This window comes from Impatiens glandulifera, chromosome 1 (assembly GCF_907164915.1).
Source record: "Impatiens glandulifera chromosome 1, dImpGla2.1, whole genome shotgun sequence".
In the NCBI taxonomy this organism is placed as follows: domain Eukaryota; kingdom Viridiplantae; phylum Streptophyta; class Magnoliopsida; order Ericales; family Balsaminaceae; genus Impatiens; species Impatiens glandulifera.
The window spans coordinates 4802060-4816307 of NC_061862.1; the positions used below are offsets into that span (position 1 = coordinate 4802060).

At 36.5% G+C, this 14248-nt stretch overlaps 1 protein-coding gene and 1 pseudogene across 1 annotated transcript; one reads left to right on the plus strand and one right to left on the minus strand.

Moving 5' to 3' along the window:
• The window catches only part of LOC124930162, a 47674-nt pseudogene extending 35873 nt beyond the window's left edge, over positions 1-11801 (minus strand).
• A 740-nt stretch (positions 11802-12541) lies between these two features.
• On the plus strand, positions 12542-13088 carry LOC124930245. Its single transcript, XM_047470630.1, has 2 exons — positions 12542-12860; positions 12979-13088. Exons 1-2 carry the CDS (start codon positions 12542-12544, stop codon positions 13086-13088), a joined length of 429 nt encoding a protein of 142 aa, XP_047326586.1.
• Positions 13089-14248: the final 1160 nt, after the last annotated feature.

Below are 14248 nucleotides of genomic sequence, written 5' to 3' on the forward strand. Positions count from 1 at the left end.
TTTGGGTATCTGTTGAGAATGATACCAAAGGAACAGACTGAACATGTCCATATTCATACAAGTCTGAGGAAAGTCTGCAGGCTGCAGAAGACAGTCCTACAGGATCTTTCCACTCTCAGGATAAATCAGAGGCAATCTTCCAAGTACAGACAACTGTCTAACCAACAGTTATCACATTGACTAAAAGAAAAACCTAGTTGGTATGTCTTACACACCGGAAGAACAGACTGCAAAGTCTGCAGAGTTGACCGCCAGGTCTGAACAGTTGACCGCCAGGTCTGAACAGATGACCGCCAGGTCTGAAAAGATGACCGCAGGGTCTGAATCACTGAACCTCTGCTCAGCCAATCAGATTCAAGGAAGTGAAATATGACCGTTAGCATATTTCACCTATAAAAGGAGCAGATGAAGAAGAGTAAATGTGGGACAACATACGGGACACAAGTGACACAGCGAGTTATTAACTTACAAGTAATAAGAGTGTGTTCTCTCTCTAGAAAGCATAAGTGCTAAAGTTGAAGAGTGTATTTTACAATTTCGGTGTAAATTGTAAGGGTGTTATCGAGTAGGAAATAAGTCTCGATCGGATTGTATTTGTATTCCTTAGTGAATATCCTTCTCGCGGTTTTGAGAGGAAGGGGTGACGTAGGAGCTTTATCTCCGAACATCCATAAAAACCTGTCTTGTTATTTCTTTTCTGCCGGCTCTACTTTCTAACCGACCTATACTAACTTACCTGCACCGTTCTAACCTACTTGACTCTATCCAAACCGAACCATCAGGTTACAAAAACCGACCCATCAATTTTCAAACCTATATCATCCAAAACCGGTTCCGCCTATCACACAAGTGTGCTGCTTCAACCTGAAACAAACCTCTTCCGCGCTTGAACCTAGTTCAAGGGTTAGTGACAGTTTGTGTAGTATTGAAACTCCGGTATTAATCTCTAACAGGATTAATCACCACCCTTTGAGTGAAACCCGCTAAACCGGTCCAACCCCGGTCCTCCAGCGACCACCTAGATCCTAACAGTTTTAGTGTAACCGTTTTATTTATGAGGCGGTTATTTAACCGGTGATGAAGCGGTTAGCGATTTTAACCGGTTGAACATTTAAACCGATATTTTAACTTTGTGAGCTTGAGCCGATTTTCGAACATAATAATTTAACTGACCGTATGATTGAAAGACATAATTGATACCGATACAGAGATCGGTTTGAGATACGCAAAAAGGAAATGAAAATTACATAACAGACATTTTAGTGAGTTTTTCAATCGCCATTTCCTCGTTGAGGACATTCGAGGGTTCATTGGGGTACCCGGTCCAAGATTTGGATGGTGTGTACGAAGAAGTCGACTTATATGGGGAGCATAGTCGAAACCTTTCTTTGTCTCGACCATGGTCTTCAAATTATTGAAGATGACCGATGACCAGTTGATGGGGGTGTCGCTGACGATGTAGGTCATCATGTCGAAGACCTTCTTAGAGTAGTTCTGGTTCGGAGATTGATAGATGATCAATCGATTGACAATCTCGTGAAGGAGTTGGATGTGACGGGCGAGGCGGGTTTTCAGACCGTAGTTCTCCATCGATACTTCGGTTCCGGAGAACATTTCGGCATAGTCAACTACTGCACTCCCCACCTAAGATGGGAAATCGGAGAACCCTTCAGTGGGCAGATTAAACATCCGGGAGAATCCACTTTCATGAAGAACAAAAATGTGGTTTTTCACGACGGAAGTAATGGCATCGCCGAACATGGCTGCATTGTTGAAGAATTCCATCACTTCTGGAATGAACATGGGTCCAGATTCTTCGAGAAAATCACGAAGGCTGGTATCGTTGAGGGATTCAAAGAGGATTTCCCTCACTTCAACATCCTCCACGTTGAGGACGGAGTCGAAATCAATGCATAGATAATTCCTTAGGATACGGTTAGACATTCTTTCAAATCTTGCTAAGAGAGAGAGCTTAAGAAATTATAAGTTGTTTGGAGGTATGTGGAATGATAGAGGGAGGTTCCTTATATATATTTGAAATTGGAGGGAAAATAGGATCATTTAATACTAATATTCTGTTTTGTCTTATTAATGTTGGGAATATTTTTGTTTCCAAAACTCCTTGGGAAGGAGTTATTTTTGACTGGTTGCGGAGCTCGAGGTGGGGAATCTAGTTGGGAAGTAACTAGGTTTGTGTAGTTTCCCATGTAGTTGGAATTCAAAAGTTACTTTTCATTAATGAAAGTGGAGTTACAACAAACCGAAGGAAACACATAGATTAACCGAAAAGATCATAATGGAGTAGGATGACAATACAACCAGTACATACAACAAAATGATCGGTTGTAAGAAGGAGTGACTTAATTTCCGGAGGAGTTGAGATGTCGGTTCTTCTTCTTCCAGGCCTTCTCGAACCGCTCATAGAAGGAGTCGGCGATTTCCCTGGTCACAACTTGGGACTGGTTCAGCCCCTCGCCCGGACATAGCGGAACTCCGAGTTCCATGAGTAGGGAGCTGATCTGGGGAATGAAACCGGTATGACGAGTGGTGATCATCCAGATTAGGATGTCGAACAACACCCTGGACCAGTTGACCGGGGTATCGGTTGTGATAGCGGTCATCATGTTGAAGACGGTGGTGCAGTAGGTGTTCTTGACATCCTTTCCCAGAATGGCTCGACCGATGATGTCATTGAGAATCTGGTATTCAGCCCTCAATGATGACCGAGCTCCGTGGTCATTGACCGGATGGTTCGATCGAGAGAAGTTCAGAGATATTTCGGATTTTAGTTCGGACGGAACATTCAGATCGGTGAGACCTTGCTTTGGAAGGTCGAAACATCTAGCAAAGTCACACTCAGAAAAATCAAACACGGTTCCTCCAACCCTAGATTGAATGAGGGTATCAAAGTATGGAGTACCGCGGAAAACCCTTGTGTTGTGGAAGAATTCCTGAACGGTTTCAGGGAAGATGACATGTTTGTCATCTAAGAAGGGTTTTAGACTGATGTTTTCAAGAGACTTGATCATTTTAAAAGTCTCATAATGCTCTGTCCATTGAGTGGAATCAAAATCAACTTGGAGAATGTTTTGGAACTGAGATATTTTTGTCTTAGTGAGATGATTTTTGATCTTTGTGGATATTTGGTTGATATTCATCTAACTTATATATTAGTTGAAGGATGATAGTATTATCCAGTAGGTAGTAGTTAATGTAGTCAATTGACCATAGGATAAAAGGATTTGCATGAATTAAGTATGTCTACAACCTAAGGTGTGAGTCATAGGCCTTGACGGTGAGAGATATCATATCTTAACGTCTTTTAAGGTATGACTATTTTGCTTAGAAAAAGTATCTTTTCAAAACAGATACATCTAAACACAGACAGTTGTTCTGCTTTTGTTAGGAGACCAAATAATCCAAAATATATTATATTCAAACCGGTCGGTTTTCAGTCATTGGTCCCGATGCGGTTAATTAGTGATTTCTTTAGTAAATTCACAGGGAGAGTCAAATACGTGTTCCTCGTCTTTAGTAAATTCTTCACAGGGAGAGTCAAATACCTATTCCTCATTTGCCATGAGACATGTGAGTTCATTATCACTATCACTGTGAGCCCATAAAGTTCCTCCATCATCGGCTATCAGTTCTTTTTGAATTTCTTTTCCTTCACCGGTTTGTTGGTAGTTATTTCGGTGGTTTTGATCATCCGGTTTCCGGTCATCCCGTCTTGGTTTTCTGCATTCCCACCTGAAATATCCCAAACAATTGCAATTATAGCATCTAACATTAGATTTATCACCGTAGTTATTGTTTGTCGGTTGGCTTCTCTTCATGAATCTGCAAAACTTCTGTGCAAGCATTGCAATAACATCCTCGGTGAACTGTTCAGCGGTTCTGATCGGTGCTGGAGCAACCGGTTCCATGGATGTGAATAAGGCCTTTGTAGAGGTTGAAGCTGAGACTTCATCTTCAATCCTAGATCTCATTTCAAACTCATATGCTTATAGAAGGTATTCCTGTCCAAATCGTTGATGATGTGGTTTCTAGCATGGTTGTCCAGATTATTTCTTCTCCTATCTTCTTTTATCCATTCCTCCCTATCTTTATCAATATTTATCGGTCCTTCAGTCAAGATGAACTGCATCTCGTCATCCATGGTGATTAAGTGCAGGTGCATGCGTGCCTTCCAGTTGACGAAATCATCACCTTCTAGCATTGAAGGCTTATCGAGAGTCATGCTTTCTTGAGTATTGAAACTAACTGCTCTGATACCAATTGTTAGGATTTAGGTCGCGGATGGCGGACTGGGGTCTGGCAGGTTTGCACTCAAAGGTTGGCGTTTAATCCGGTTAAAGATTAACATCGAGTTTCAATACTACACAGGCTGTCACAAACCCTTGAACCGAGTTCAAGTGCGGAAGTGGTTTGTTTCAGACTGAAGTAACACGCACACGGGATGAGTAGGACCAGATTTGAATAAAGTCGGTTTGGAGATTAGGAGGTCGGTTTGAGGCTTAGTAAATTGATAAAAGTGATGTAAATCGGTTAGGGTGGTATGGGTTAGTTAGTATGGATCGGTTAGAATGTAAATCCGGCAGAAAGTAAAGAGCAAGACAGGTTTTTATGGATGTTCGGAGATAAAACTCCTACGTTACCCCTTCTTCTCGAAACCGCGAGAAGGATATTCACTAAGGAATACATACGCACAATCCGATCGAGACTTATTTGCTGCTCGATAACACTCGTACAATTCTCACCGAAATTGTAATCTCACTTCAAATGCACACTTAAGTTCTTTTAATTTAGAGAGATAAAGACCACTTATAACATGGGTTGGTGTAGCTCTTAAATGTTTTCTCTTGTAACTTGTAACTGCATTTACTCCTCTTCAGCTCCTTCTTTTATAGGTGAAATGTGCCAACGGTCACATTTCTTTTCCTTGAATCTGATTGGTTAAGAAGAGGTTCAGTGATTTAGACCTGGCGGTTTAGGCTTCTAGTGCGTAGGTCAAACCGGCTAGGTTTGTCTTTTACTTAATGTAGCATTATCGGTTGGACAGTTGTCGGCACCTGGAATGTTGTGCCTCTGACTTATCCCAGAATGGAAAGATCTTCTTCAGGCGGTTTTCTGCATCCTGTAGAGTATCCTCAGACTTGTATGGATAGGGAAATGTTACAGTCTGTCTCTTTGGTATCATCTTCCGCAGATACTCAAAGTGTTTGTTTGCACCGATTTGTAGATTGTACTTAGTTTGTTGTTCTTGGCTTCTTTCTCTAAGTAGCTTCTTCATTAGTTTTCTGGATTGATGTATTTCGGTTTAGAATGTCTACCGGTTGTTTGAGTTAACCGGATGACTTTAGGTTTTTCATAGCTTCAGGTTTGTTCGGTTTTGGTTACATCTTTTGCCTTATCTTCTAACCTGTCTTGTTTTCCTGATTGGTTAGATTCTTGGCCAGTTGGGTTGCTTGATCGGTTGGATTACTTGACCGATCCTGATTATTTAACCGTTCCTGCACAGGAAGTTTGTTTTTGTTAAGTTCTATTTAACCGGTCTAATTTTATCTAACAGAAGTGACTAGACAAAACAAAACGAAGTAGTGTCATTGACATAACAAATGTCGCAAGTCTATGTCAAAAGATGAATAAGTCCATTTATTTAGTTATACATTCCTTGAACTATTTTTTATCTATATTCGCTTAGATAGACACTTCGAGCATAAACTGAAATATTCTGGAACTACAAAGATAGTTATTAAATCATTATCACCGCATAAAAGTATTGCTCCAAAGTATGTTTAATTGGTTACAATTCTCTTTTGATTTTGCGCTATTAATTTCACTATTATTAGTGAGCAATGATAGAATAATTCCATCATATTTATAGACCATTCTTTATTTTCTCGAAAATGGTGATCATCCTACCGGAACTGTTCACCCAGAAATACCCTAAACGGTGCCACAATATGTACTTGAAAAATTTGAGTTCCTACTCGACTCTAGCAAGATTGCGGCCATCAAAGCCATGCCAGCACCCTGAAATGAGCGGGAGGTTCGGGAATTTTTGGACAAAATTCAATATATTAGTCGCTACATTAGTAAGCTCACTTCCAATTGTGATTCTCTCTTCAAGCTTTTGAAGAAGGGTCAAAAGTTGTCTGGAGTGATACTCATTAACATGTCCTCGAGAAGGTGAAGGCGTATTTGCAATCCCTTCCTATCCTCATGTCTCTGAGGCCAAGAGTTCTTTGATTCTTCACTTCACTATCACTGAGTCATCCATAGAGAGCATTCTAGCCCAGGAGAATAAAATCAAAGAAGATGTGCCAATCTACTACATCATAAAAAGGATGATCGATTATGAGTTAAATGACTCTTCTGAGACGCATGGCGAGGGAGTTCAACAAGAAGGTCAAGCCTAGACATCTTGTTGTCGGAGATCTTGTTTTCAAGAAGACCTGAAAGTTGTAGGATCCTAGAGGGAAGTTCCAACAGCCATGGGAGGGACCTTTTGTCATCAAACATATCTTTTCAAGAGGAGTTGTGCGTTTCACTTATCTCGATGGCGATGAATGCTCATCCCCTTTTAATCTTGATACGCTCAAGAAATATTATGTTTGAAATGGAGAAAATGTCGTGTGTTTGATTTATTTTTATTTTCTTTCTAAAAAAATTCTTCATTTCACGTTATGCCATGATTGTCAAAGATTTTCTCGAACAGAGTGAACACTTAAATCCCTTGTTTTTAGAAACTTGACCTTTGCAATCACGTTGAAATGTTTTTTTTAAATGCATTTGCAAAAATGCCCATAATATGAAAACTAGGGATCCAAAAACAATGCCATAGAATACGTGCTTAAATATAAATAAAAAAAACAATGTTGTACTCATGATATGTATTTTCTGAAATAATACATATATTTCCCACCATGAATAAATTCATTCAAATAATCAACCAAATACTTTATTTTTATAATATTTTAAACATTTAACCCAAATGACATAAGTTAAGAAGGTTTGAAAGACAACCTCATAATCACCTCCGGAAATAGGGTCTTCCCCATTCGGATCTTCATTCTCGAAACCCCATGTTGCAAAATCTTCAATTCCAGTATCATCCAACTCAGCATTATCATTAATGTTGTAAGTTTCATGAAATTCTTCATTTACACTATCAACTGAAGTAAACATAATGGGTGACCTTTGACTACTTTCATCAAATAGATTCACTATGTGCTTGAGTGAGGGAGAAATCTCCTCCGACATGCCTATGGAATTCACCATCCTGTCAATGCAATCTATATGGATCATAACAAGAAAAATTTCACAAAGAGATGTAAGAGTAAAGGATAAAAACACATTGTAATTGTTAGCATACCAATATCCAATCAAGTTTGTCCTTTATACTAAAAAACTTATATTTATTTTATATTTCATTTCAGGTCCTATAAAATGAGAATAGATCCCTAGGTTATAAACAAGAAATGAATAGTGTGGAAATCTATATTCTCCTCCCTACAAATTTCCCTTTTATATTTCCCATTGAAACAAAGTCATAATCACCATGAAATCAAAACCAACATACCTTTGGCAAAAGAAAGATCAATACTATCAAATTTCTTCACATTGAGGGACTCAAATGACTATTAAAGTGTTGATGAAGGCGATACCTGTAAATGCATTCACCCTTAGTTTTGAAATCATCATTTTGTGAAACAATTATTATTACTGAATACTAACCTTCTAGTCTGACTCTTTCTTAGAATTATTGGAGAATAAGATTAGGAGAAGTTATTTTAGAAAACCTACACCCACATGGGTAAATGATTGTATCGTTAAATAATGTGGGCATTTTAAAACTATTCGTTCAAAATATAATCCTTCTGTTAAACAATCTACCTTGATACCCTGATAACATTATATGACAAAACATAATCTACTAATGGTGCTACAACAACTGTCCATCTGATCCAACAGACACAAGTTATATTTATCCATTGGTTAAAAACTAACTTTTTTAACAATACTATGTAACCCCAGTTATGTTATAGGCCTTTCCATTGATATAATATAAGCATAATGGAAAAACATAATCTACTAATAGTGCGACAACAACTGTCCATCTGATCCAACAGACACAAGTTATATTTATCCATTGGTTAAAAACTAACTTTTTTAACAATACTATGTAACCCCAGTTATGTTATAGGCCTTTCCATTGATATAATATAAGCACCAGTGATAGAATAGTTTCCAAACATTCCATTCACTTTGGTGACTAGTACTCGTTTTCTGTACCCTGTATAAAACTGATTTTATAAATTTATACATATCAAACAAAAAAAATACTCAATAAAGACAAGAAAGTACATTGACAAGTGATAGAAAATTAAAGGAATCCAATTAGGAACAACCAAAGAATCCTTGATCGGGCATAACGATTGGGGAATTCATAACACCCTTCCTAATAAAACCTATATTAAATGTCACCATAAACAAGTAAAATTACAAGGAATTCATCCACCTCTTCCTTTCTTGTGATTGTGATGATTCTCAATACCACTGTACCAGCAAATACCAAATTCATATATATCCAAATTCGTCAAACATGTGCATACAACAAAGAATAAATCATTTCTTGTAGAGACGAACAATGTTAAGAGATCCTCGAAAAAGATATGTATTCTTAGACGCTAATCTAATACCAGGACTATTGTTTGTTGTCTGATTATAAACAACCTCTGTCTCAGTTTAATTGAAAGATGAATATATAAGCGCACTCACATGTATATAATTTATAAGCGCACTCACATGTATATAATTTACAACCTCAGTCTAATACGAAAAAAATATGTATTCTTAGACGCTAATCTAATACCAACTTACAAGCGCACTCACATGTATATAATTTGTATAAAATCCAGATGATTAGCTCGCAACCTTTAATTTCCCAAGTCATAATATGTTTTCCCTTGATTTTTTTGTTTGTGTAATAATATTCGTGCCTGCATAAAAGTGTGATGATGAAAGTGGTCACATAATTCTGATTTAGCTACATGAATACAACTTGAACTAATTTGAATCCCAACAAATTAGGGCTGAAGCAATGTCCATTATCGTGTGTTTGGATTCTGCATTTGCCTTATAAATCATACAAAATAGTATATCTGTCTTTCAATTAAACTGAGACAGAGGTTGTTTATAATCAGACAGCAAACAAAAGAAGTATGGTATTAGATTAGCGTCTAAGAATACATATTTTTTTCGAGGATCTCCTAACATTGTTCGTCTCTACAAGAAATGATTTATTTTTTGTTGTATGCACATGTTTGACGAATTTGGATATATATGAATTTGGTATTTGCTGGTATAGTGGTATTGAGAATCATCTCAAGAAAGGAAGAGGTGGATGAATTCCTTGTAATTTTACCTGTTTATGGTGACATTTAATATAGGTTTTATTAGGAAGGGTGTTATGAATTCCCCAATCGTTATGCCCGATCAAGGCTTCTTTGGTTGTTCCTAATTGGATTCCTTTAATTTTCTATCACATGTCAATGTACTTTCTTGTCTTTATTGAGTATTTTTTTGTTTGATATGTATAAACTTATAAAATCAGTTTTATACAGGGTACAGAAAATGAGTATTAGTCACTAAAGTGAATGGAATGTTTGGAAACTATTCTACCACTGGTGCTTATATTATATCAATGGAAAGGCCTATAACATAACTGGGGTTACATAGTATTGTTAAAAAAGTTAGTTTTTAACCAATGGATAAATATAACTTGTGTCTATTGGATCAGATGGACAGTTGTTGTCGCACCATTAGTAGATTATGTTTTGTCATTATGCTTATATTTTATTAATGGAAATTCCTATAACATAACTGGGTTACATAGTATTGTTAAAAAAGTTAGTTTTTAACCAATGGATAAATATAACTTGTGTCTGTTGGATTAGATGGACAGTTGTTGTCGCACCATTAGTAGATTATGTTTTTCCATATAATGTTATCAGGGTTTATATCAAGGTAGATTGTTTAACAGAAGGATTATATTTTGAACGAATAGTTTTAAAATGTAACTTGTGTCTGTTGGATTAGATGGACAGTTGTTGTCGCACCATTAGTAGATTATGTTTTTCCATATAATGTTATCAGGGTTTATATCAAGGTAGATTGTTTAACAGAAGGATTATATTTTGAACGAATAGTTTTAAAATGCCCACATTAGTTAACGATACAATCATTTATCCATGTGGCTGTAGGTTTTCTCCAATAACTTCTCCTAATCTTATTCTCCAATAATTCTAAGAAAGAGTCAGACTAGAAGGTTAGTATTCAGTAATAATAATTGTTTTATAAAATGATGATTTCAAAACTAAGGGTGAATGCATTTGCAGGTATCGCCTTCATCAACACTTGAATTGTCATTTGAGTCCCTCAATGTAAAGAAATTTGATAGTATTGATCATTCTTTCGCCAAAGGTATGTTGGTTTTGATTTCATGGTGATTATGACTTTGTTTCAATAAGAAACATAAAAGGGAACTTTGTAGGGAGGAGAGTATCCACACTATTCATTTCTTTCCTATAACCTAGAGATCTATTCTCATTTTATAGGACCTGAAATGAAATATAAAATAAATATAAGTTGTTTAGTATAAAGGACAAACTTGACTGGATATTGGTATGCTAACAATTACAGTGTGTTGTTATCCTTTACTCCTACATCTCTTTGTGAAAATTTTCTTGTTATGATCCATATAGATTGCATTGACAGGATGGTGAATTCCATAGGCATGTCGGAGGAGATTTCTCCCTCACTCAAGCACATAGTGAATCTATTTGATGTAAGTAGTCAAAGGTCACCCATTATGTTTACTTCAGTTGATAGTGTAAATGAAGAATTTCATGAAACTTACAACATTAATGATAATGCTGAGTTGGATGATACTGGAATTGAAGATTTTGCAACATGGGGTTTTGAGAATGAAGATTCGAATGGGGAAGACCCTATTTCCGGAGGTGATTATAAGGATGTCTTTCAAACCTTCTTAACTTATGTCATTTGGGTTAAATGTTTAAAATATTATAAAAATAAAGTATTTGGTTGATTATTTGAATGAATTAATTCATGGTGGGAAATATTTGTATTATTTCCAAATAACCTTTCATCAAACATGGCCCAGAATTATGTAATATCCTTTTGTCCTAGCATTGAAAAAGAGTAAAGGATGATTCTTTACAACAGTTCTGGTTGAATTTTGCAGGAGAATGAATCATCTATTTTTCAACCCTTATTTGGAAAATAGAATAGAGAATGTGAGGAATATTTGTTTCTGAGTTTGAGACTTAATTTAAAACACAATGTCCGGGCGGGTCCTGATCATAGGAAGTATCAGAAGGTAGGTAGGCCTTAGAAGCTTATGGAAGGAATATTACAATTACCGTTCTCAACTTCGCTCCTAAGATAAATTCTAAGGCATCCTCCCCGTGTTGTTTTTTCTCTGCTCAGTACATGATAAAAGATGTTCACTTCTTCAACCACATCAATGTTTGATGTCCTAAAATTTTCACAAGATTTCGTAAAGCCAGATTCTATCCAATTCACCGACCCAAACTCTAAAACAGTTTTAGAGTTCATGTAACTGATTGCAATTTTAAAAGGTGAGACTGAATTCACTTGACGAATCAGACAGTACAGTCGTGGCATACCATCTTCTTCGTCGTAAATTGCCCATATCTGCTTTTCCTTGAAGCATTCTTCAGACCTTTCATTGTCAAAGTTGTGAAAATCAGAGTCAGGAACTGTCATGTCGCATTAATATCCTCCTCCTCACCACTGATTGAAGCTCCACTGTGCCAGAAATTGTGGCAGTACTAGGCTAGTTAGAAACCACCACCTCTCCTTCTCCTCCTTCTCCTCCTTCTTCTCCTTCTCGGTTCGTTCACTGAGGTCAGACAATATATTCCATGCTTCCGATAGAAGCTTAAATGCCCTATCTGCCCCAACAGTTTTGTTGCAATAAGAGTTAAGTACACAACACATCTCCTTATACTGTTTGATGAGCCTAGCCTTAACGGCAGATAGTTGAAGACCAAAAATTGCATAGAAATCAATTTCCCCTTTGAATTTTGTCTTAGATGCAACATACACATCAAATGTAGTTTTCATTTCTTTTATAGCCTCCAAGCTTGGACAAAGAATTTGAGCTCTCAAAGCATAACTACTTGCGCCATTGTAGTCTTTCTCAACAAATCTTTTCTCAGCCTCCTCCCTTTCTGTCCTGCGAACCTCCTTACCGCCATAGAAGCCTCCTCCCTTTCTGCCCTGCAAACCTCCTCCTCTACTGCCATTGTAGCCTCTTCCTCTATCGCCCTGGTAGCCACCTCTTCCTTAATTTCCTTAATTTCTGTAGGAGTCTCTCTTCCGCCATAGGTGCCACCTCTACCTCCCTAGCAACCTCCTCTTCCTCCATAGGTGCCACCTCTACCTCCAAGTGATTTCAGTCTCACCGTTTAAAGTTGCAATCAGTTATATGAACTCCAAAACTGATGCGGAGTTCGGATCAGTGAATTGGATAGAATCTGGCTTTACGAAATCTTGTGGAAATTTTAGGACAACAAACATTGATGTGGTTGAAGAAGTGGACATCTTTTGTCATGTATTGTGCAGAGAAAAAATAAAACGGGGAGGATGCCTTAGAATATATCCTAGGGGCGGAGATATATGGGCCATATATAAGAACTGGTCATCGGAATGGAACAGAGAGACCCCCTCTGAAGTTAGGCATCAATATGAGATGGTGGAAGTTATGATGGATTATGATGAAGAAGATGGAGTGCATGAGTCCACAGGTGAAAGTAGATGGTTACAGGACTGTGTATGGGAGGAACCTAGATAGGGTTCCATTTGTTGGGTTTTGAAGAAGGAAATGTTGAGATTCTCACATCGTGTTCCTTGTTGGCGAATTAGAGGTGGAGAAAGGACTGATGATCTGCCAGAATGCTGTTGGGATCTGGATCCTTCAACAGCAGCAAGAACAAGAAGAAGCTGAAGCTGGGAAACATAAAGTGATATCTTAACTTACATTCCATCCCCCAATTGAAAAGATTATGAACTGTTTATTGTTTCTTATGATTGTTTGTTCCTGACTGTGTACTTGATTGATTACAAATGGATGGCCAAAACTATTATAGGTTGTTTCATTGTTGTTGATGATGTTTTTGATTTTGACATGTGAGAATTATTCTACATGTCAAATTAAAGTTGAACAGTGGGTTAATTTTTTGTTTAATATTAATTAATTTATTTTTTCTAACAAAAATTGTATTAACATTTATGTTGGTAAAAATATTTCTTAAAAATATTTAAAATTATTATTTCAACATGATTTCATTAATTTATAAATTAATTTTTCTTTTTATATTTTACTGATTTAATTAACCATATATTCTACAACATTTTTACAATAGTTTCATATATCTTAATAATAAATATAGTAATTTCAAATGAACATATTTTATAATACATAACAATTATATATTTTAAATATTCACAATTAATTTACAAACTTATCTTGCAAGACCATTTGCAATTAATAGGTATTTTTTTAAATAATTTATACATTTAATTTACTTGCTATATATTTTGTCATATATATATAATTTATATCTTAAATTTTAACAATAATTTTAGCCATTTAATAACATGATTTGCAATAACTTTACAATGTATATTTAAGTTTTTTTTTTCAATTAGTTTATTAATAGTATTTGTTAGTAATAGAAAATATGTATTTTTTAAATTTAGATTAATGGATGGTTTCTCGGGATATAATCAGGTCCTGATGGCGCCTGAAAACAAGGAGAAAACTAATTTCATCATAGAGGTTGGTGTCTTTTGCAATCAAGTGATGCCCTTTGGACTGAAGAACAATGGAGCTACGTATCAGAAAGCAACCATAATTCACAACTATTCTCCACGACATAATCCACAAGAAAGTCAAGGTCTATATTGATGATATCATTGTCAAATCCAAGAATCGAGCTAAACATATCACGAACTTGGAGAAATTCCTTTAGAGGATTTGGAAATACCATCTCTGTTTAAATCAAATGAAGTGCACCTTCGGTGTCACTACTGGTAAGATGATAATATTTCTGATTACTCAAAGAGGAATAGAAGTCGACTCTAGCAAAATTGCGGCCTTCACAGCCATGACATCACCCCAAAATGAGCGAGA